The 22029-nt window shown below is 49.7% G+C and overlaps 2 protein-coding genes and 1 long non-coding RNA gene across 5 annotated transcripts; 2 read left to right on the top strand and 1 right to left on the bottom strand.

Moving 5' to 3' along the window:
- Positions 1–7503, bottom strand: LOC129533648 (uncharacterized). Of its 3 annotated transcripts, none has more exons than XR_008679940.2 (3): positions 7240–7503; positions 2055–2234; positions 1–1562 (listed from the first exon to the last, which is right to left on the bottom strand). It is a non-coding gene; the product is annotated as an uncharacterized lncRNA (long non-coding RNA). The 3 variants fall into 3 exon arrangements; XR_010133998.1 differs by lacking the exon at positions 7240–7503 and adding an exon at positions 3168–3307; XR_010133999.1 differs by lacking the exon at positions 7240–7503 and adding an exon at positions 2704–2922.
- Positions 6460–11637, top strand: DUSP1 (dual specificity phosphatase 1). Its single transcript, XM_004042998.4, has 4 exons — positions 6460–9138; positions 9419–9564; positions 9936–10155; positions 10598–11637. The coding sequence occupies exons 1-4, from the start codon at positions 8772–8774 to the stop codon at positions 10966–10968; spliced, it is 1104 nt and encodes a 367-aa protein (XP_004043046.1). The 5' UTR covers positions 6460–8771; the 3' UTR covers positions 10969–11637.
- A 4820-nt stretch (positions 11638–16457) lies between these two features.
- LOC101145937 (cyclin-Q-like) lies at positions 16458–17741 on the top strand. The gene has a single exon (XM_055387373.2). It carries the CDS (start codon positions 16504–16506, stop codon positions 17248–17250), a length of 747 nt encoding a protein of 248 aa, XP_055243348.1. The 5' UTR covers positions 16458–16503; the 3' UTR covers positions 17251–17741.
- The last annotated feature ends 4288 nt before the right edge of the window (positions 17742–22029 follow it).

Raw genomic sequence — 22029 nt, 5'->3', positions numbered from 1 at the left:
TTGGTCTGTCTCGCTATTCGTTTCCAGGTACACCATTTTTATTACAGAGGCTTTAAAACATTAAAAAAAAAATTTAGAGGCCGGGCGCGGTGGCTGACGCCTGTAACAGTCCCAGCAATTTGGGAGGCTGAGGCGGCTGGATCATGAGGTCAGGAGTTCAAGACCAGCCTGGCGAAGATGATGAAACCCCGTCTCTACTAAAAACTACAAAAATTAGCTGGGCGCAGTGGCAGGCGCCTATAATCCCAGCTACTTGGGAGGCCGAGGAAGGAGAATTGCTTGAACATGGGCGGCAGAGGTTGCGGTGAGATGAAATCACACCACGGCACTCCAGCCTGGGTGACAGAGTGAGACTCTGTCTCAAAAAAAAAACATTTAGAGACGTGATCTCACTCCATCCCCCAGGCTGGAGTGCAGTGGTGTGATCATGGCTCAATGCAGCCTCAGATTCCTTGGCTTAAGCAAGCCTTCCACCTCAACTTCTGGAATAGCTGAGATTACGAGTGCACACCACCACACTTAGCTAACTTTTAATTTTTTATTTTTGTAGAGATGGAGTCTCGCTATGTTGCTCAGGCTGCTCTGAAACTCCTGGGCTCAAGCAATCCTCCCATCACAGCCTCTCAAAGTGCTGGGGTTACAGGCATAAGCCACTGTGCCCTGCCAATTACAGAAGCTTTATGGTGTGTTTTAATGTCTGGTAGGGCTTACCTCCACCCCACTGCCCTTTTTTAAAAAAAACAATTCTGGCTATTTTTGCTTGTTTATCATTTCACATCAACTCCAGAATCAACTTGTTTAACTCCAGAAAAAAACAACTACCCTCAATATTTTTGTGACGATCATGTTAAACGAATATATTTACCTGGGCCAGTTGGACCTGTTTGTGGTATCGAGTCACCCTATCCAAGAACAAGGGGTGTTTTTTTCTCATGTTTAGAACTCACACCTTCACTGCACACAGAAGGAGGCTCTCTTTGGGGCACAGGCCCTCCGGTGGGTTGAAGTGTGCCCCCAACAAACATATGTTCAAGTCCTAATCCCCAGCACCTTGATCTCAGACTTCCAGCCTCCAGAACCATGAGATGACACATTTTTATTTAAGCCGCTCAGTCTGTGGCGCTTTGTCACGGAAGCCCTAGCAAACTAATTCAGGCCCCCGGAGGATCTCCTAGGGAAGAATCGAGCAGCCAGGCTACAGCTTGAGGATATCCAGAAACACTTGTGTGCTCTCCTGTCCCTGATCCCGGGCAGGCTCACACAGGCCTGTTTCTTGCCTGCCACGAAGCTAGGTGAGTGGATCAATAAATGCATCGCAGTGCTGGAGGTGTGACTTCACTCTCAATGGGTGGCCAAACCCACTGAGGTCAAGGCCAGTGAATGAATCATTTGTCCAAGGCAGCTCAGTGAGTCAGGCAGGGCCAGGCAGAAAGCCTGAGTTTGGGGCATATTTCCTTTCTCTTTCCTTTGGAATCTAGAAGCAGCCCCCTAAAAATTATTATTCCAAGAAACAAACAGCGAAATTGTGCAGCATGCCGCCTTCATACTACGCCTGCTATGTGCTGTGGAGAGATAAGAACAAAAATCTTAGAAAGCGGAGAGTCACAGCCCTTACTGTGTGTCTTTGGACAAGTCAGTTCACCTCTCTGGTCCTCAGTTCCCTCATTTCTTCACATGGAGATAGTAAGGGTACCCATTTCACAGGGTTAATGTCATGATCATACCAGGAAATGAATATAAAGTGCCTAGCAAAATACTGTGTCTCAGTAGAGATTGGCAATTACTAATAAGAACTGCCCCCACATTACTTACAAAGGCAAAATTGGGATGAACAATTTCTGCATCTTCAGCTACGATTCTGAACATAGTGCCAATAATTTTTCCTCCTCCTTTTCCCAGAGATGAGTTTGGAACAGACAAACTGTGATCTCATTTGCTTCCACCAACATTAGTTACTAAGTGTTAGGTTCTGATTATGAAAATGAAATTATGTCTCAATTCATATTCTGTTTAAAAAAAAAAAAAAGAGTCAACAGAAAGCTGTCACTTCTCACCGCAGCATCAGTTCCCCCTGTGGCGGGGTGTGGCTTGGGGCCATTGTTGGCAGGCTGCGTCCTTGGTTCAGGGATGAAGCTTGTGTGAGTCACGGAGGCCCTGCTGTTCCCGGTCCCTCTCCTGGGCTCTTGGGCTCATCTTCATTTATCTGTCCAACAAGCCTTGCTTTGAGATTTGTACTGGGGACCAAGAGAGACAAGAAATCATGCCCTTGCTTCCAAGCTAGTGGGAGAGATAGAAATGATTATTGATAAGCCGGTTGCAGTGGCTCACGCCTGTAATCCCAGCACTTTGGGAGGCCAAGGCAGGTAGATCATGAGGTCAGGAGCTTGAGACCAGCCTGACCAACATGGTGAAACCCTGTCTCTACTAAAAATACAAAAATTAGCCAGGCGTGGTGGCAGGTGCCTGTAATCCCAGCTACTCAGGAGGCTAAGGTAGCAGAATCGCTTGAACCCTGGAGGCGGAGGTTGCAGTGAGCTGAGATCGCGCCACTGTACTCCAGCCTGGGCAATAGAGCGAGACTCCAGCTGAAAAAAAAAAAAGGAAAGAAAATGAATCACAAAGTGGTCTTTAGGGGTTATTACTATTCTTATTTTATGGGGAGGTGAGGCTTCCGGGGGAAAGTGGTAAGTAACTGAGGCCCACCTCTCAAAGGCATTTCCTCCAGGTATTTCTATCCTACATCAGCCTTTACATCTCCAAGTAGACGTCCCCTCCTCTGGGCATCTTTCCTGGGCTACCCAGTTTCTATCCTGGCACTTAACAAGTCTGTCCCACTACTAGAACGGCTGTTAACTGAATGACTGTAGCACTTTAATTCTTCTCCATCTTAAACCTTTTATACTTTACTGCATCTACTGGCTCTAAGATGTCATCAGTTCTGAGGCCCTTTCATTAATTTGTGCACCATTAAGAAAGGAAAATGCTGTCAATTAATGATGACATGCCTCCAATTGTTACACTCTGAGAAATGCTAAAATATGAAAACTGTGCCTTCAACACAATGAATTATATGATGAAAGCAATTACTGCTTTTAAAAACATCGGAAGGGAAGAAGATTTTATAAATATCTATATAATAATAATAACGAAGTTTTCTAAACACTTACTCTGTGTCAGGCATTGTTCTACAGTACTTTTCATCCATGAGCTCCTATCAGGGGTTGGCAAACTTTTCCTGTAAAGGGACTTGGGTAAATATTTGAGGCTTTGTGAGCCATACTGTCTCTGTCACAGTATACACCTCCCATTGTAGTGTGACAGCAGCCACAGATACCATGTAAAGGAATGGGTGTGGCTGTGTTCCAATAAAACTTTATTTATGGACACTGAAGTTTGAATTTTATATGACATTCACATGTCATAAAATGAGATTCTTCTTTTGATTTTTTTCCCCCAACCATTTAAAATATAAAAACCAGTCTTAGTTTGTGGTTTGTACAGAAGGAGGGAGCGAGCTAGGTTTGGTTCACAGGCTCTAGTGTGCCAATCACTGTCTTATATAACCTTCCTATCAGCCCTACAAGATCGATATGATTATTATTCCCGCTTTAAAGATGAGAAAACTGAGTCTCACAGAGGTAAAGTAACTTGCCCAAATACACACAGCTGGTGAGTAAGCAAGCTGGGATTCTAATCCAGGCAGTCTAACTCTGTAACTTGGTTTTAACAACAATGCTGTTACCTACATATGATTGCCTTCTAATCTTCTTTTATTCTTCGTTACAAAAGTTACACATTTAAGTTTAAAAAGTTCAAATCATTCAGAGTCATAAGGAAGAAAATGAAAGGAACTCTACCTTCTGAAGATAAACACTGTTAAGGGTTTGGACACACAGCTCACACAATGCTGACTACAGTTAGAATGTTCTGAACACTGTGTGACTTTGGACAGATTGCCTAACCTCTCTGGGCTCTTGCCTCTCAAATGAGGAGGTTAGACAGGATGACACAGCTCTGTGGGCCCTGCCAGGTCTGAGCATGGAGATCTGTTTGTAAAGATTGTGCAATGGCAGCTAGCTCTGTCCCAACTGCCTGGGTGTAGAGGGTGAAGTCAGCCCCTTGCCAGTCCCTCAAGGTAGGCCTGAGTGGCTACAGAGTCTCTTCAGCAGCGGCACTAGGGCCTGAGTTGGGAGTCTTAGAAGGCTCCAGGCTCCCTGCTGGGCTGACACCAGGGACCACTCCGTCCAGCGAGAAGAACTCCAGGAAGCCGGGAGGCAGAGGCTTCAGCCAGTGCTGCCAGACATGGGGCTGGCAGACGCGGAGGCCTCAACAGACCCAGGCCCAGCTCCCTCTCTCAAGTCAGACAGGCGCTGGGTTTGGATCTGTGTCTGATGATTACCAGCTTTATAACCTTAGGCATGTGACCTTTGGCATGTCTCCTCTCTAAGCCTCTTTCCTTGCCTATAAAATGGGGACAACAAGCACCTCACAGGATCACTGATAGATTCATGGAATGATACCTGTAATGCACCTGGCCCAGAGGTGAGGCCTAATAAGTGTCAGTGACCACCCTCCTCTCTTCTGACACTTTTCAACAGTACCCTTCGAAACAATTCTACCGTTTCCCAAATCGTGAACCTACTATGTGCCAGGCACTGCCTCAAAGGTAGTAGGCTGGGGAGTGCAATGTTGAGAAAAACACACCCCTTGCCCTCAAGCTGACAAACTTAGAACCTGGGGAGAGTACGACAAAGATCTAGGTGACTTGTACATAATCAGAATATACGGACAATGTCCTCCAGACACAGGAGAGGGAGAAGTTGGAGAAACCAGAGGAGTCTTCACCTGGAAAGACTATGGGGGAGCCCAGAGGGGCCACTGTCTGGCAGGGGGAGGGGGAGGAATGTGAGCAAAGATGTAGGAGAGGACAAGAACATTCTAAGAACACAGGCCCACAGAATTTTCCTGGAGCACAAGAGAGAAAGCAAAGAGAGGGGGAAGCTGAGCCATATAGATGGCCGAGGCCCAGTGGCAGTGAGTTTTGGATTTGCTAAGTAATGGGGAGTTATAGAAGGATATTGAGGGGAGGAACCCCCATACAGCAGAGGGGAGACAGGAAAAAGGCCGTGGGTTTTGAAAGAGGGAACATGAATGTGGGGCCCTGCTCCCTCTCCTGAGAGCACCCTCTTTGGGTGTCATCCACATCACGTTCTTATATACTGTTTTACTTGGTCCTAAATGGATGTTATTCCCAGTTTACAAATGGGGAAACAGAGGCTCAGAAATGGTAAGCTGCTTGCCCAAGGTCACCAAGCAGACAGTGAGCGGGGGCCTCTTTCTGACTGTCATCAGCGGGAGCTCAACTCTTTTCTTTTCCTGTGATCCTAAGAGAGATCCAAAGTCGCCTTTGAGAGCAGGATTAGGACAGGGATTGTGAGCTAGGGCCAACCCTGGCTACACTGAGTCTCCCCAGAGTCCCTGGAGGTGAATGTTATTATTCTTCTCTCCATCATGGGAAGGAGGGGGTGGAGCTCAGCACCATGGGGGCACTTACTCAAGGCCACACATTAAAGGTAGAAAATCCAGGCCAGCTTTTTGGGGAGTGTGGAACCCTGAACCCTTCTTCCCGCTACTCCTCACTGTCTCCAGGTTTATTCCTAAGCAGGACTAGGTAGAACTGGGAACAGCCCAGGTCAGAAAGGCCCAATTGTCTCCCCTGAGTCAACATCCACTGATTTATCTGCTTCACTCCCTCTGGCAGCCAGGCCCACAGGGCCAGTCCCTCACTCCTTCTGTGGTTACAGAGACCAGATTATGCTGGGCTCTCTTTGGCTCCATCCTCAGTCAGAAGCAGCATCTCCACTGCCTGGATTGGGGGCCTAGGTGGCTACACGTTTACCACTTGTCGCCGGGCAGGTGACCCACTGGCCCGAGCACTGTGTGTTAGTGGGCCTTAAAGAGGAGCTCTCCCTGAGTTGGGCCCCTGTCCACTGATGCCTTTCATAAGCAGATGGCTTGCAGTGACCTTCTCCCTGGTTCTGAGGCAAGTCTCTGAAAGGCACAGGGGCATGATGATATATAAAGAACCATTCTGCTGGGAAGGGGAAACCCTAGAGATACAGTGAATCATAAAGAGCAGGGGTGAGGTAGGGCCTGGGTTCCCTAAACCCCCCATCTCTCACTTGGGCCTCAAACCATCTACAAAGTGGGCCAGTGTAGACGCACTGTACAGATGTGGGCTTGGAGGCTCAGTAGGGGTCGAGACTCACCTCTGACCATCCAACAGCAAAATGACAGGGTTCAAGTCTACTCTCTGCACTCTTTCCAGCGAGGGAGGAGAGAGAAAAGCAGGAGAGGCCAGCAGACACCTGGCTCTAGGGCCAGACTGTGCCACTACTACTGTGATAATGGCATTAAAAAGTTTTCTTTTCTTTCTTTTTTTTTTTTTTTTTTGAGACAGAGTCTTGCTCTGTCACCAGGCTGGAGTGCAGTGGTGTGATCTTGGCTCACTGCAACCTCTGCCTCCTGGCTTCAGCCTCAGCCTCTCGAGTAACTGGGATTACAGGCGCCCACCACCACGCCCAGCTAATTTTTGTATTTTTAGTAGAGACAGGGTTTCACCATGTTGGCCAGGATGGTCTCGATCTCCTGACCTCATGATCCGCCCCCCTCGGCCTCCCGAAGTGCTGGGATTACAGGTGTGAGCCACAGCGCCCAGCTCTTAAAAAAGTTTTCTTTTTGAAAAATTTCGGTAGGGGAAGGTATAATAAATGCTCTTGGTGAGAAAAAAAAATGGGACAAATCAAGTCGGTATGCAGTGAAAAGTCAGCAGCTGTAACATTCTATGATTCAACGCAAAAACTATGTTGAGTTCCTCAGCTGAATAAGTAGTATAAACAATTTCTTTTTCTTCTATCTCTCCATACAGGGAGGGTGTTGCTCTTATCTGAGGACCTCTTTGCTGTCCTCGACCAATGTTCAAATGAAGGTAGAAAACGCCCTTTTAAAAAAAAGCACTCCATGCCCTGAACTTTTCTAGAAGAATCCAGGCAGAACATTTGCGCAGGCGAAAACACACAAGCTAAGCGAGGCAAATGCAGAAGTTGCCACTGGTGATACAGCTCGCACAGCGACGACACAGGGTGGCCAGCGAAATCCCCTCCCCCAGGAGGGGAGGAAACCGCAGAATGTTCCTGACTCGGCACCCGGGCGGGTGGCGCAATGTTTATGTTTGTGTACCTAGCGCGTCGCGTCGCTGCAGCAGGCTCCGCTGTCCAGGGGGCCGTCACTGGGACTCAGGGCACGGATATCGCTGGGCGGGGCGGGGGTCTTCCCAAGCGTTGCGATCCAGGTCCTGGCAATCCGCCCAGAATGGCCCGGGATTGGATTTTGCTTTCGGCCTATAACGGCCGCGACGACAGGGAGCGAGGGTTGTGGCCGGCTTCTGTTCCGGGTTGGAGCCCCCCAGCCCAGCGCTTAGTGGGCGCTCACTGTGTATACTGCCTATTTGTATAATAAAGAAAGGGATGGAGAAGCTCAGTCTGGAGCCAAGGTGACAGAAACGTGTCGGGCGGCCCCTGGGGGGCGCCGTCGAGTCGCGCTGCGGGTCGCCCCTCACCCCTCCAAACGCCAAACCCTGGAATCCACTGCGAGGCCTTGCCACCCCTCACCGGGATTTCAGCCCCCTGACCTGCCTCCCTTGGCTCCAAGTCTTCCGGGGGCCACAAGACTAGGAATAGCATTATTTCCCGGTGGGAGTTTGCTTGCTTACACTTTCATAGCAAATGTAGATATTTTAAAGCCACCTTAAAGAAAGTCTGGGAAACAGGAAAGCATTGCCCTGAACCTCTCCGCCCCAACTCGCTCGAGTCGGTCTTGGTAGGGACGACTTTTCTATCGGCAGAGTTGTTCATTTTTCTCTAAACTTCATCTTAGGCGCCTCTTTGCTGCCCTCACCCCAGTAGTGTGGTTCTGGGCAAGTCAGTCGCTTCGCCTGGGGAACCTGTTTCCCCGCCTGTTAGTGATGAGGAAATGAGAAAAAAGGGCACAAGAGTACGCAAAAGCACAGGAAGCCCCTTTCGGTTCAGGTCGGCGGCCGAGGGGCACGGGGAAGGGGACACGGGGAGGGAGAGAGGGAGGAGCGGCGAGGCCAAGGCAGGTGGCACGTCGCCCGTTCTCCCGGCCGCTCGCATCCCGGAGGTCAGCCTCAGCTGGCAGCGAGCCCTCCTCCTCCCCGCTGGGCCTGGAGCGCGGCGCGGGCCCGGTCCCTGGGGACGCGCCAAGAGCAGGCCGGACAGCAGGGCGGGGGCCGGGCCGCGAGCCAGCGCGCGGCAAGCGGACCCAGCTCCGAGGCTGATGACGTCTCCCCCTCTGGCTCGGCGGCGCCTGGCCTGGCAGGGCGGGTGACGTCACCGCCCCGTCACGTGATCACCATTCAAACAAACACCCCCCCTCCCCCTGCGCGCGGGTCTGGCCCGCCCCGTCCCCCAGAGGCCGCATATAAACGCGCTCCCCGGGCCAGGCTCGCTGCGAAGGACATTTGGGCTGTGTGTGCGACGCGGGTCGGAGGGGCAGTCGGGGGAACCGCGAAGAAGCCGAGGAGCCCGGAGCCCCGCGTGACGCTCCTCTCTCAGTCCAAAAGCGGCTTTTGGTTCGGCGCAGAGAGACCCGGGGGTCTAGCTTTTCCTCGAAAAGCGCCGCCCTGCCCTTGGCCCCGAGGACAGACAAAGAGCACCGCAGGGCCGATCACGCTGGGGGCGCTGAGGCCGGCCATGGTCATGGAAGTGGGCACCCTGGACGCTGGAGGCCTGCGGGCGCTGCTGGGGGAGCGAGCGGCGCAATGCCTGCTGCTGGACTGCCGCTCCTTCTTCGCTTTCAACGCCGGCCACATCGCCGGCTCTGTCAACGTGCGCTTCAGCACCATCGTGCGGCGCCGGGCCAAGGGCGCCATGGGCCTGGAGCACATCGTGCCCAACGCCGAGCTCCGCGGCCGCCTGCTGGCCGGCGCCTACCACGCCGTGGTGTTGCTGGACGAGCGCAGCGCCGCCCTGGACGGCGCCAAGCGCGACGGCACCCTGGCCCTGGCGGCCGGCGCGCTCTGCCGCGAGGCGCGCGCCGCGCAAGTCTTCTTCCTCAAAGGTACGCCCTCGGGGAAGCTCGGGGCGGGCCGCACACCCCTGAGGTTTTGCCCGGTACCCCTGGCTCTCGGCTCCCGGGGGGTCGCCCCACCTGCAGCGCGTGGGCGCTGGAGTACATTTATCTCTGGAACTTGTCATTGGCTTTGTTTGGCTCTGGAAACAAAGACTTGCCTGGGCCTTTCCGATGTAAACTTCCAGCCCTTGGTGGGTGGGGGAGTTGTATGAAGGTGCCGTGTCCCGGCGTCACTAATGGGGAAAAAAAAATGTCTTTGTATTCCCAGGAGGATACGAAGCGTTTTCGGCTTCCTGCCCGGAGCTGTGCAGCAAACAGTCGACCCCCATGGGGCTCAGCCTTCCCCTGAGTACTAGCGTCCCTGACAGCGCGGAATCTGGGTGCAGTTCCTGCAGTACCCCACTCTACGATCAGGTTAGTAGGTGTCCCTGCCACAGGGAAGAAGTAAGAACTGGCAAAGGCATGGAAGAGTAGTGCCAGGGAGAATATAGAAAGTGACCTGCAGCATTATTTATAACGGAGGGGACGCAGGGATATGATTTATTCCACAGTTAAGTGGTCTGACGGAGCCGAGTCTCTAATTGTAGGCTCTACAGAAATGAACTTGCTGGTCCTGCCCAGGCAAATAAAATAGGCTTAGTTCCCTATTTATTTATCCTCCAGCAACAGAACTGAGTTCACTTGGTATCTGAAATTGACTTTTCCAGCAGAAAGTTTTTGTGGGTATGGGCACTGGCCTTGGCTTTGAGCAAGCTTGATGAATGTTGGATATTTCTGGATTTCAGGGTGGCCCGGTGGAAATCCTGCCCTTTCTGTACCTGGGCAGTGCCTATCACGCTTCCCGCAAAGACATGCTGGATGCCTTGGGCATCACTGCCTTGATCAACGTCTCAGCCAATTGTCCCAACCATTTTGAGGGTCACTACCAGTACAAGAGCATCCCTGTGGAGGACAACCACAAGGCAGACATCAGCTCCTGGTTCAACGAGGCCATTGACTTCATAGGTAAATGGAATGGATGCCTGGGGCTTTTCTGCCTCTCTCTTCTCATTTTAGCCACTAAGCCCAACCTCTGTGGCAAAAGCTTGAAGTTTTCTGAGCCTTCTTCCACACATTCAGTATCAGTCTGCTGTGGGCAACATTCCTGTAAAATATGAATTTGATTCGATGTCCCACTTTACAGATTTGCAAACTGGGGCTCACAAAGTTGAATTGACTGGTCTGAGATCTATCTGCTAAGTGGAAATCCCCAGTCTGAGTTTAAATCCTGTGCCGTCCTTTGCACAGTGCCCACGTTGCCTCCATGAACAGGATCCATGTGACGGCATGTGGTGATGTTGACCATTTCTAGACAAGACACACATGACCTTTCTCAGATACACTGTACCTGGGCTTGGGGTGGTTCTCCTGAACTCTCAAGTAACCAGCCGCTCCTTTTGTTTTCCAGACTCCATCAAGAATGCTGGAGGAAGGGTGTTTGTCCACTGCCAGGCAGGCATTTCCCGGTCAGCCACCATCTGCCTTGCTTACCTTATGAGGACTAATCGAGTCAAGCTGGACGAGGCCTTTGAGTTTGTGAAGCAGAGGCGAAGCATCATCTCTCCCAACTTCAGCTTCATGGGCCAGCTGCTGCAGTTTGAGTCCCAGGTGCTGGCCCCGCACTGCTCAGCAGAGGCTGGGAGCCCCGCCATGGCTGTGCTCGACCGAGGCACCTCCACCACCACCGTGTTCAACTTCCCCGTCTCCATCCCTGTCCACTCCACGAACAGTGCGCTGAGCTACCTTCAGAGCCCCATTACGACCTCTCCCAGCTGCTGAAAGGCCACGGGAGGTGAGGCTCTTCACATCCCACTGGGACTCCATGCTCCTTGAGAGGAGAAATGCAATAACTCTGGGAGGGGCTCGAGAGGGCTGGTCCTTATTTATTTAACTTCACCCGAGTTCCTCTGGGGTTCTAAGCAGTTATGGTGATGACTTAGCGTCAAGACATCTGCTGAACTCAGCACATTCGGGACCAATATATAGTGGGTACATCAAGTCCATCTGACAAAATGGGGCAGAAGAGAAAGGACTCAGTGTGTGAGCCGGTTTCTTTTTGCTCGCCCCTGTTTTTTGTAGAATCTCTTCATGCTTGACATACCTACCAGTATTATCATTCCCGACGACACATATACATATGAGAATATACCTTATTTATTTTTGTGTAGGTGTCTGCCTTCACAAATGTCATTGTCTACTCCTAGAAGAACCAAATACCTCAATTTTTGTTTTTGAGTACTGTACTATCCTGTAAATATATCTTAAGCAGGTTTGTTTTCAGCACTGATGGAAAATACCAGTGTTGGGTTTTTTTTTAGTTGCCAACAGTTGTATGTTTGCTGATTATTTATGACCTGAAATAATATATTTCTTCTTCTAAGAAGACATTTTGTTACATAAGGATGACTTTTTTATACAATGGAATAAATTATGGCATTTCTATTGAAATTTCAACGCTTTTATTTCTTTGGCAATCACACCCAATCCCTCTCCCACTAGTGAACTAGGGAAGAATTTCGACAAGGGCCTGCAGAATGTGTTGAGATCTGATCCCAAGCCCTGTGGTGGCCCGTTGGTCCCATGAAATGGCTGGGTTGCAAGGGAGGAAGACAAGTGAGTATCGTGAAACACCAGACGCTACAGCTGAACTCTTAGTATTGGATCAGTGTGTCTACCCATGCCCATTTTAGCAGCTCTGTAACCTACTATGTCACCCAGGATGCCAGGGTGTCCCCAGAGCCAAAGCTAGGAGGAAATAGCCACTTGCCTGGATTGCCTTCTTCATTTAATACCCTCCTCAGGTTAATATAAAAAGTCGCCTTCTCATCTCTGAGCTGTGCTGGAGTTATGAGGAGACAAAAGTTTTTCCAAACACATGACATAAGGCAGGTGTGTGCTACCTGCCCCTAGAGAAACTCAGCAAGGCCTTTTGCAAATGAGATGCTGAGACCCAGCATGGCTAAGGGGCAGAAATAGGAGAATTGGAATCTACATCTGTTTCAGACTTTCACTTGCCCGTGTCATGGCTTTTTTTTTTTTTTTTTTTTAGATGGAGTCTCACTCTGTCGCCCAGGCTGGAGTGCACTGGCGTGAGCTCGGCTCACTGCAACCTCCGCCTGCCAGGTTCAAGCCATTCTCCCGCCTCAGCTTCCTAAGTAGCTGGGATTACGGGTGCGCGTCACCATGCCTGGCTAATTTTTGTATTTTTAGTAGAGACGGGGTTTCACCATGTTGGCCAGGCTGGTCTCGAACTCCTGACCTATCTTTTTGCTTTTAAAAAGGCTTTTGTTTTTGTGAAAACTTAAATACATTGGCAAAAAAAAAAAAAAAAAAGACAAAAAATCCAAGCACTATAAGCAAATACCATGTAAAGAAATCACCCGCAACAGCCCATCCCCAACCTGACCATCGCTAACATTGTGGAGGACATTCACACTGGCATTTCTGCATAGAGACATGGCATTTTTGGTAGTTGCCTCCTTCATGTTACCTGCTGCTCTGATTTCATAGTTTTGTTGAAGATAAGCAATTAAACCTGACTTGTTCTAGGATAATATTCTGAATTTGTACTCCTTTGCCAAGCAGGCAAAAAACAGAAGAGATGTAATTGCTACCAATCCATAATCCAGTCTATAATGTTGCGTTAAGAAACAGCGAAGCTCTTGGATTACTGGCCCCTTAGCGCCCCACCCCACTCTTTGTTTCTGGACAAAGTGCTATGGGAAGCAGAAAAGGAAATATCCCATTCGCCTTATCCAGGAGCACCCTGTGCTATGGTTCTGGTCCTGTCCTGTTGTTCAAGGTCTTTACGCAGAATCAGTGTCCTTGACTTTGCCCCTGTGGCTCACTGTCTGCCACTTGACTCCCAGGGTCTGAAAGATCCCTGTGTTCTAAGTTCTAAGAACTTACCCCGGGCTGGCAAGCTCATTTCCTCAGCTGGGTTTCCGATTACAAGTATGTTCATGCCTATCAAAACAAATCGTACCCAGTGTTTTTATCAAAGCCTAGAAATTTACTATTGTAAATATCTCTCTCCATGGAAATGTACCAGCGACATTGAGTCTGTGACAGATGCCATGGCTGACTTCCCCGTGGGCTAGGGCCTTCGCTTTCTGCTTGGCAGGCACTGGCTGAACCAAAATTAATCTCCAGTGTGATCCACGCAGTGGAAAAATACAGCGGCTGCCTAAGGGAGCCGCCAGTGAAAACAAGTCACTCACTTCTCCCGGCTCAAGCCACTCTGCCTCATGCCAGCCCTGAGAGCCAGGAATGATAACCCCCGATCCCCATGTACTGGAGTCACTGTGTTCAGACCCTCCAGAAAATCTCATATTTGGCCTCAGACTGCTTTCCTTGGGAAAAAATTAATATCTCGTGATGAAAGATACTTAAAGTCTATTAATGTGTTTGTTTCCCAGGAAGAGATTGAAATAAGACTTTTAATACTGATAATGTGGCAACGATGGTTGCCAGTTTTAGAGTAAGCACTGTGTGCCAGGTACTGCTAAGGTTAAGTAACCTTTAACAGCAATACCCATTTTACAGAGGACAAAACTGAGGCTCACTTGTGAGAAAGACATGGGCTGATGAATGTAAAGTGCCTGGCACACAGTGGGCCATGGAGAAATGTTTCCATCCCCTTGTCTCTGTCCTAATGGCTTCTGGCAGTTCTCCTGGCTCAGTTTTCCCACTCCGTAAAATGACCAATTTGCACTGGATCTGAGTACTGTTCTTCCCATCTCTCTAATTCTGGGATGTAGAAAATGCATCAATGCATACATTATGCTTTTCTGTGGTTTCCAGGCACCCATTATTTCATTATAATACCTCTAACACTCCCCCTCCCCCTCCCCCACCTCCACCGCATCCTCTCCTTGGAATTTTGCAAATCGTAGCTAATTTGCTTTGGACTTGCAGCCTCTGGCGTCCCTTTCCCTCCCTCCCCTGGCCTGTCAGAGGATGACATCATTGTGTGTACACCTTTAAGATTATATAAATCTGTGATCCTACAGTGGCCTCCATCCCCATGGTAACGCGGAGGAGTTTCCCTTTTGTGAGGAAAGCTGTCATGTCACTTCCTGCTGCTGACAAATCAGTTTAGGAGATTAAAATAAAGGGGGGCGGGGTGCCTCTGAGAAGTGCTGGCTGCGGTGGTTTCTGGTTGCCATACACAGAGGCAAACAATGCCGCTGCGGCCCCTCCCCGCGCCCGCCGGGTGGATCCAGGTCATCCCAGGCTGTTTTTCTCTGCAGGTTGCTTTCTGGAGAGCAGGTGGGAGGGCTGCTCATCTCTTTTCCAGAGCTCTGCGGGGTGAGCCTGTTTGAGAACAGCCTGTAGGTGCAGACCAGCAGCCCTGCTCCCCTCTGCCCGCCGAGGAGGTGTCTTCCACCCCGTGGAGAACAAAGGGTGCACTCTCTGCTAGCGCCACAGTGGACAAAACTGCTCTGCCAAGGAAGATAAGCTCATAGCCACCTTTTCCTTGAATGTGGCTTTTAAAGCTAGGCAGGAGGCCCACGCATTCATTCACTCATTCGTTCATTCATTCACTCATTCATTCATTCATTCATGTGTTCAACAAATATTGATAAGTATAGTCTCAGGGGATACTTTGGTGCAAGACAAAATTCCTACTTATAAGTAGCTAAAATTACTTTTGCTATTTTCACTAAACAGCAAAAGTAATTTTACTTTGTCACTTGCCATCTCATGGCACTCTATATGGGGGGGTTATAGAAATAAGATAATCACAAAATAAGATAAGGATGAAGGCTATGAAGGCAGGATAAACTAAGACCTGAATGATATAACCCAGTTGCCCATTTGAGAGGTGAACTGGAAAGAGGGCTCCAAGGCCAGGAGAGCAGCAAAGACCTGATGTTTGAGAGGTATGTTTGTGGACCAGTGGATACAGCGTGTGAATTGGAGTTGGCTAGACCTGCGTTCAAGTCCTGACTCTGCCACCTGTTAGTGGTGTGTAAGCTATCAAACTCTTTTTTTTTTTTTTGAGATGGTTGCTTGTTCTGCCGCTAGGCTGGAGTGCAGTGGCGCAATCTCAGCTCACTGCAACCTCCGACTCCCTGGTTCAAGCGATTCTCCTGACTCAGCCTCCTGAGTAGCTGGGATTACAGGCACGCACCACCACGCCCAACTAATTTTTGTATTTTTAGTAGAGACAGGGTTTCACCAGGTTGGCCAGGATGGTCTCGATCTCCTGACCTTGTGATCCACCCGCCTGGGCCTCCCAAAGTACGAGGATTACAGGCATGAGCCACGGCGCCCGGCCTGCTATCAAACTCTTTAACCTCTGTTTTCCCAATCTGTAATACGGCCCAGTAATATTCTCTTGTGACTCAGCTGCTCCCTATTCTGTCCCTCAAGCATGAGCGCCCCTCCGGAGTGGCTGCGGAGCGCTCCGGAGGGGCGCTCGTGCTTGAGCGCCCACAAAAGTGGGCTGCCTTACCAAAGTGACACCCTGGGCGCGCATCAGACAATGCTTTACTCTAGGCCATCAGAGCTTTGGAGCAGTGGCCTCTGTTCTGAGCCCATCTAGCCCTGCTCCACTAACCTGGGGCAAGCTGCTTCCCCTTTCGGGGCCTCGTACCCTCATGTGTAAGAAGACCCTGCGGTGAACCTCATCTATTCTCCTCTCCCACCCATCTGCCAGTGCTAAGTCCCTTCCATACCCAAACTTGGGAGGGTCCTGGAATCCCCAGGGTTCCTGAAGGCTGGTTCAGGGAGACAAAGTGGGGAGGAAATAGACACTTTCTGGGAAGAGGCAGTGAGGGATCCTGGACCTTCAGAAGGTCGGTTGGTGTTATGGAGATGTGACTGGTTCTTGCAGGGATGGGTTCCCCTACAAGGGCCTGTGGGGGCACTGCATACTTCTGACCCCTGGGCCCTCCTTCCCTCCCAGCCTGCACAGCCCTCTGCAGTGGAGCACACTGCAAAGATGGGATTTAAAAGTTTCACCAAGATCGACATCAATCATTCACTCATCCAATAAACATATTTTAAGTACCCATGGTTTGTAAAACACTCAGTAGATGTGAAAATCATACCACCAAAGGAAATTTTGAGATTCTGTTCCAAATACCTGGGACAAAACTGATAGGTCCAACTAGTTAGTGTCTGTATGACTTTGAGTGGATTATTTCTCCTCTCAAACCCTCAGTTTTGACATCTCTAAAAAGGGAGTTAGACCCTCGGGTGCGGGCCCTGCGGGGTGGGGTGGGGTGGAGGAGCGGCGAGCACCCCCCGCTCTGCTGGCCTGTGCGCGCGAAGCAGCCTCTCCTTCCGCCGGGGCCGCGGGGCCTCATGGAAGCCCCGGATGGCGGCGGAGGGGGGCCTGCAGCGCGGGGCCCCGAGGGGCAGCCGGCGCCCGAAGCCAGGGTGCACTTCCGAGTGGCGAGGTTCATCATGGAGGCAGGTGTCAAGCTAGGGATGAGGTCCATTCCCATTGCCACTGCTTGCACCATTTACCATAAGTTCTTTTGCGATACCAACCTGGACGCTTATGACCCTTACCTGATTGCCGTGTCTTCCATTTACTTGGCCGGCAAAGCGGAAAAGCAGCACCTGCGGACTCATGACATCATCAATGTGTCCAACAGGTACTTTAACCCGAGCGGTGAGCCCCTGGAATTGGACTCCCGCTTCTGGGAGCTCCGGGACAGCATTGTGCAGTGTGAGCTTCTCATGCTGAGAGTTCTGCGCTTCCAGGTCTCCTTCCAGCATCCACACAAGTACCTGCTCCACTACCTGGTTTCCCTCAAAAACTGTCTGAACCGCCACAGCTGGCAGCGGACCCCGGTTGCCGTCACTCCCTGGGCCCTGCTGCGGGACAGCTACCACGGGGGTCTGTGCCTCCGTTTCCAGGCCCAGCACATCGCGGTGGCGGTGCTCTACCTGGCCCTGCAGGTCTACGGAGTTGAGGTGCCCGCCGAAGTTAAGGCTGAGAAGCCGTGGTGGCAGGTGTTTGGTGACGACCTTACCAAGCCAATCATTGATAATATTGTGTCTGATCTCATTCAGATTTATACCATGGACACAGAGATCCCCTAAGGTCCTGGCCCAGGCCTGTCCAAAGAGAAGCCCAGGATGGTCGACTGCCTGGGGACATTGCCACCACGTCGCCATGACGGCTGGTCCCCAGAGGACCAGCTGGGAGGACTTGTTGTGCTGCTGGAGAAGGGCTGGAGAAGGCGATGGCATGCTGCCGCTTTGACAGTCCCTAGCAGTCGCGGTGCAGGTGATGGGAGCCGCGCCTCCAGCGGGCAGGCCGGGAGTGCACTGTGTGCAGCTGATCCAAGGCAGCCACATCGGCTTTTGTCCTTTGAGAGGACTCTGACTACAATAGAGGCCTGACATCAATGAAAGGAAAATCATGAAATCGATGAGACTGAATCCCTAGGGATTTTTTAAAAGCCAGATCTATAGCGAGAATGAATGTGCAACATGGCTGAAATCTATTTTGTGTAATAAAAGCTGATGCAAGTCAAAAAAATAAAATAAAATAAAATAAATAAAAAGGGAGTTAAAGTATTTACTTCATGGCCAGGTGCGGTGGCTCACACCTGTTAATCCCAGTACTTGGGGAGGCTGAGGCAGGCAGATCACCTGAGGTCAGGAGTTTGAGACCAGCCCGACCAACATGGTGAAACCCTCTCTCTACCAAAAATACAAAATTAGCCAGGCATGGTGGCGCATGCCTGTAATCCCAGCTACTTGGGAGGCTGAGGCAGGAGAATCACTTAAACCTGGGAGGCGGAGGTTGCAGTGAGCCGAGATTGCGCCATTACACTCCAGCCTCGGCAACAAGAGTGAAACTCCATCTCAAAAAAAAAAAAAAAGTATTTGCTTCACTTCACATGGTAGCTGTCAAGATGAAATGAAATAGTATATATAAAATGTTTTGCACAGTACCTGACACATAGTAAACAATAAATGTTAGCTATTTTAACCATCATTGTCATTATCTTCATCATTATAAGGGAAATATGAAAAAAGGAAACAAACTCATATCTCTAGCCTAGACCTCTCCCCTAACTGCAGACTTGAATAGCCAGTAGCTTCCTTGACATTTCCATTTGTTTGTCAAATAGACTCTCAAATTTGGCAATTCCAAAAACAAACCTTTGAGTCACCCAAAACCAGCTCCTTCTGTAGTCTTCCCACCTTTGTTAATAGCAACTTCATTCTTCCATTAGTTCAGGTCAAAAACTTTGGAGACACCCTTGACTCCTCCCTTTCCCTCATAACCTATATTTAATTCAATGGCAAATTGAGACAGGTCCACTTTCAAACACATCTGTTTCCCAAATATATCACTTCTCATCATTTCCAAAACTACTTCTCTGAGCTAGGCATGGTGACTCATGCCTGTAACCCTAGCACTTTAGGAGGCCGTGGCAGGAGGATCACTTGATGCCAGGAGTTTGAGACCAAACCTACCTCTCCGGTCCAGCCACCATCATATCTTGCCTACAGTGTTGCAGCCTCCAAGCTGGCTTCCTTGCCTCAGCACAGCCCCTCTATGTCTATTTTCAACCAGCCGGCAAAGCTATCCTTTTAGTGTTGCATTTAGGGCATTAGCTTCTGAGAACAAATTCTAGTTTCTAACTCCCTACAAATGTTTTTATCTTCATTATTGAAGAATTTTTTTTTTTTTTTAGATGGAGTCTCGCTCTGTCACCCAGGCTGGAGTGCAGTGGTATGATCTTGGCTCACTGCAACCTCCATCCCCCTGGATTCAAGCGATTCTCCTGCCTCAGGCTCCTGATTAGCTGGGATTACAGGTGTCTGCTACCCTGCCCGGCTAATTTTTGGATTTTTAGTGGAGACAGGGGTTCACCATGTTGGCCAGGGCGGTCTCGAACTCCTGACCTCAGGTGATCCACCTGCCTTGGCCTCCCAAAGTGTTGGGATTACAGGCGTGAGCCACTGTGCCCGGCCTCATTATTGAAGAATTTTTCCTGGGTAAAGAATTCAAGTTTTGACCTTATTTAATCACTTTGAAGATACAATCCATTGTCTTCTGACTTGTTACGTCTGCTGAGAAGTCAGCTAACTGCCTTGTTGTCCCTCTGAGGGTGATCTGTCTTTTTTCTCTGCTTTAGGAATTTCTCTTTATTTTTGATTTTAGCAGTTTTATTTATAATATGACTATAGTTTTTTTTTCCTGTTTATATTGCTTGTGATTCATGGGGTTTTTGAATCTGTGGTTTGATGCCTTTCATTTGCCTTGGATAATTCTCAGTTATTATTTCTCCATTTATATACTTTAGCATATTAAACAGAATTAATGTGTGTAACCAATAACTATCTGGATCCTTGTGTTTATTTCTGTTGCCTATTTTTTCTCTTGATTTTTGATTATGTTTCATTTTCTCATATTTTTGGTTGTCAGGCATTGTATATGAAAAATTTTAGAGATCATTTGAAGCTTAAGATAATGTTATTTTCCATTTGTAGGAGGTGTCTAGGGATGTTAGGAACCCCACATCACCTTAATCCAAGCAGAGATTGAGATGGGTTGAGATGACTTGAAGCTGGGCTTTAGATCCTGTTATGACTGGTTCATTCTTAGTCCATTGGTGTATCCCTTTGGAGTTTCAACTAAAAGCTTGGTGGATCTACCAGACCCTCCAGCCTGGAATTTTTTTTTTTTTGGGTAATACTCCCAAAAGCATAGGGGTGTGCCAGGATCTCCCTTGGTGTGCCCTGAGCTTTAACTTTCATCCCATTAGATCCATGAGTCTTTTTAAAGTTCCACTCAACTTCTCAGCCTTTGATCCTTTTATTTCAGAATTGGCAGATACCCTTTGGGGAAAAGAGGTCCCAAGGGCTGTGTTCATCCCTCTGACCGACCTTCCTTCCTTCCTTCCTTCCCTTTCCTCCCTCTCTTCCTCCCTCCCTCCTTTCTTTCTCTCTCTCTTTCTCTCTTTTTTCTTTCTTTCATCTTGAGGCACAGTTTCACTCTTGTTGCCCAGGCTAGAGTGCAGTGGTGCGATCTCGGCTCACTGCAACCTCCACCTCCCGGGTGCAAGCCATTCTCCTGCTTCAGCCTCCCGAGTAGCTAGGACTACAGGCATGCACCACCGCGCCCGGCTAATTTTGTATTTTTAGTACAGACAGGGTTTCTCCGTGTTAGTCAGGCTGGTTTCGAACTCCTGAACTCAGGAGATCCACCTGCCTCGGCCTCCCAATGTGCTGGGATTACAGGCGTGAGCTACTGGGCCCAGCTCATCCCTCTGACTTTTCTTTTCCCAGGTCTTGGTCCCAAAGTTCCTCACTGCCTTTTAGTGTCATAATGCCTTTAAATGAAAATATGTTAATATTTTGTCCAACTTACCTTGTCCTCACCAGTAGAATTGTTCTGAATTCCATGCTCTGCCATGACTAGAAGGGAGTCGGGCTTTTAAAAATCCAGAGGGAAACTTTTAGCATATCAGATAATTTTTCTCCTCTATTCAAACCCTCTCATGGTTCCCATCTCACTCAGGCTAAAAGACACATCCTAACAAAGGCTACAAGACCTGATACTATCTTGCTGCACATCTCTGACCGCATCTTTGCCACTCTCCTCCCTCATTCGTCTCTTCTAGCCAGCCCGGCCTCATTGCTTTATCTAGCACTGGCAACGTTCACTCCTGCACTGGGCCCCATGCTCTTCTTTCTGCCTGGACCTTGGCCATCTTGCCCTTAGAACAGTGCCTGGCGTGCAGGGGAGTGCTCAATGAATGTGATGGATAAGTGAAAGATCTTTGCAGGCTGCGGACAATTCCCTTCCCTCCTGGGTGGGTCCTGGGTCCAAGCTAGGGGGAAGTGATTCTTTGCTCTCGACCAGCCTCTTTCCCTTCCTCATGAAGCAGTTTCCCTTGGAGACCTTCCCATAACACACAGTGGTGGGCAGATGAAATAAAGTGTGTGAAAGCGCTTTGTAAGCAGGAAGCCACATGAGGGTCCTGGCTATTCAAGACCGGGGCCATCCTGGGGCTCAGCGTCTGGGGTCAGGGCTTTGGGTCTAGAAAGATAATGGGAAAATCTACTTCGGGGACTCCACTCTGAGCCCTGTCCTCCTACCACTTCCCTCATATTTCCTCCCTCCCGTCCGAAGGAGAATTCCCCATGGCGTGTGCCTCCAACGAAGAGAAGAGGGCAGTGAGTGATTCATGGGGAAATCTGTAGGGCTGCTCGGGGCTTATGACTCACAGCTTCTCCTCCAATAGGAAGATTCAACATCTATGCTGAGTCTCCTGGAAATCTCTTTCGTCAAGGCCTCTAGTGACCGCTGGGGATTCTTCTCGGGACTCCCGCAGAGCTCTCAACAGCCACCTTCCTGGCACTTGTCACTGCGTAGTTGTGTGTCTCCTGCCCAATAAATACATACGGAAAGGAAGAAGGAAGACAGGCAAGGATGGAGGGAGGCAGGGGAGAGGGTCTTGGCCTCCCTCACCTGACTGTGAGCCACCTGAGGGCAAGATCGTGCCTTTTTCATTTCTGTGTCCCCAGCCCCTACTGCAGGACTAGGCACATTGTTGAGGAAGTGAATGATTGAATACATGAAGGAACACTTTGTGGGCGAGGGACCTCCTTCTAGGATATGACCAGCCTGGAAGAGCCTCAAGGCAGTGGCAGCGTTTGGGATCCTGCTGTGGGTGTTGCTAGGGAGGCTTTGGAAGACAGTTCTGGTGGAGACACATGCTCGAGCCCCCGCCCACAGTTCAGTCAGGGAACCAACCATACTGAGCTATTAGTAGCGCCGGGCCCTGCATGGGACACTGGGGGAGACACGGTTTCTGACCTCAGGCTCTCCTGGCAAGTGGTGGAGACTGATGCATT

This window comes from Gorilla gorilla, chromosome 4, assembly GCF_029281585.2.
Source record: "Gorilla gorilla gorilla isolate KB3781 chromosome 4, NHGRI_mGorGor1-v2.1_pri, whole genome shotgun sequence".
Classification (NCBI taxonomy): Eukaryota; Metazoa; Chordata; class Mammalia; order Primates; family Hominidae; genus Gorilla; species Gorilla gorilla.
This window is presented reverse-complemented; position numbering and strand designations above follow the sequence as displayed.

What these genes read in the sequence shown, in the direction of transcription:
- LOC101145937 (XM_055387373.2), top strand. Translation starts at nt 16,504, where the DNA reads ATGGAAGCCCCGGATGGCGGCGGAGGGGGGCCTGCAGCGCGGGGCCCC.
- DUSP1 (XM_004042998.4), top strand. Translation starts at nt 8,772, where the DNA reads ATGGTCATGGAAGTGGGCACCCTGGACGCTGGAGGCCTGCGGGCGCTG. An exon ending in GCAAGTCTTCTTCCTCAAAG is followed by an intron (nt 9,139 to 9,418) that starts GTACGCCCTCGG and finishes TTGTATTCCCAG; the next exon opens with GAGGATACGAAGCGTTTTCG. An exon ending in GTACCCCACTCTACGATCAG is followed by an intron (nt 9,565 to 9,935) that starts GTTAGTAGGTGT and finishes TCTGGATTTCAG; the next exon opens with GGTGGCCCGGTGGAAATCCT.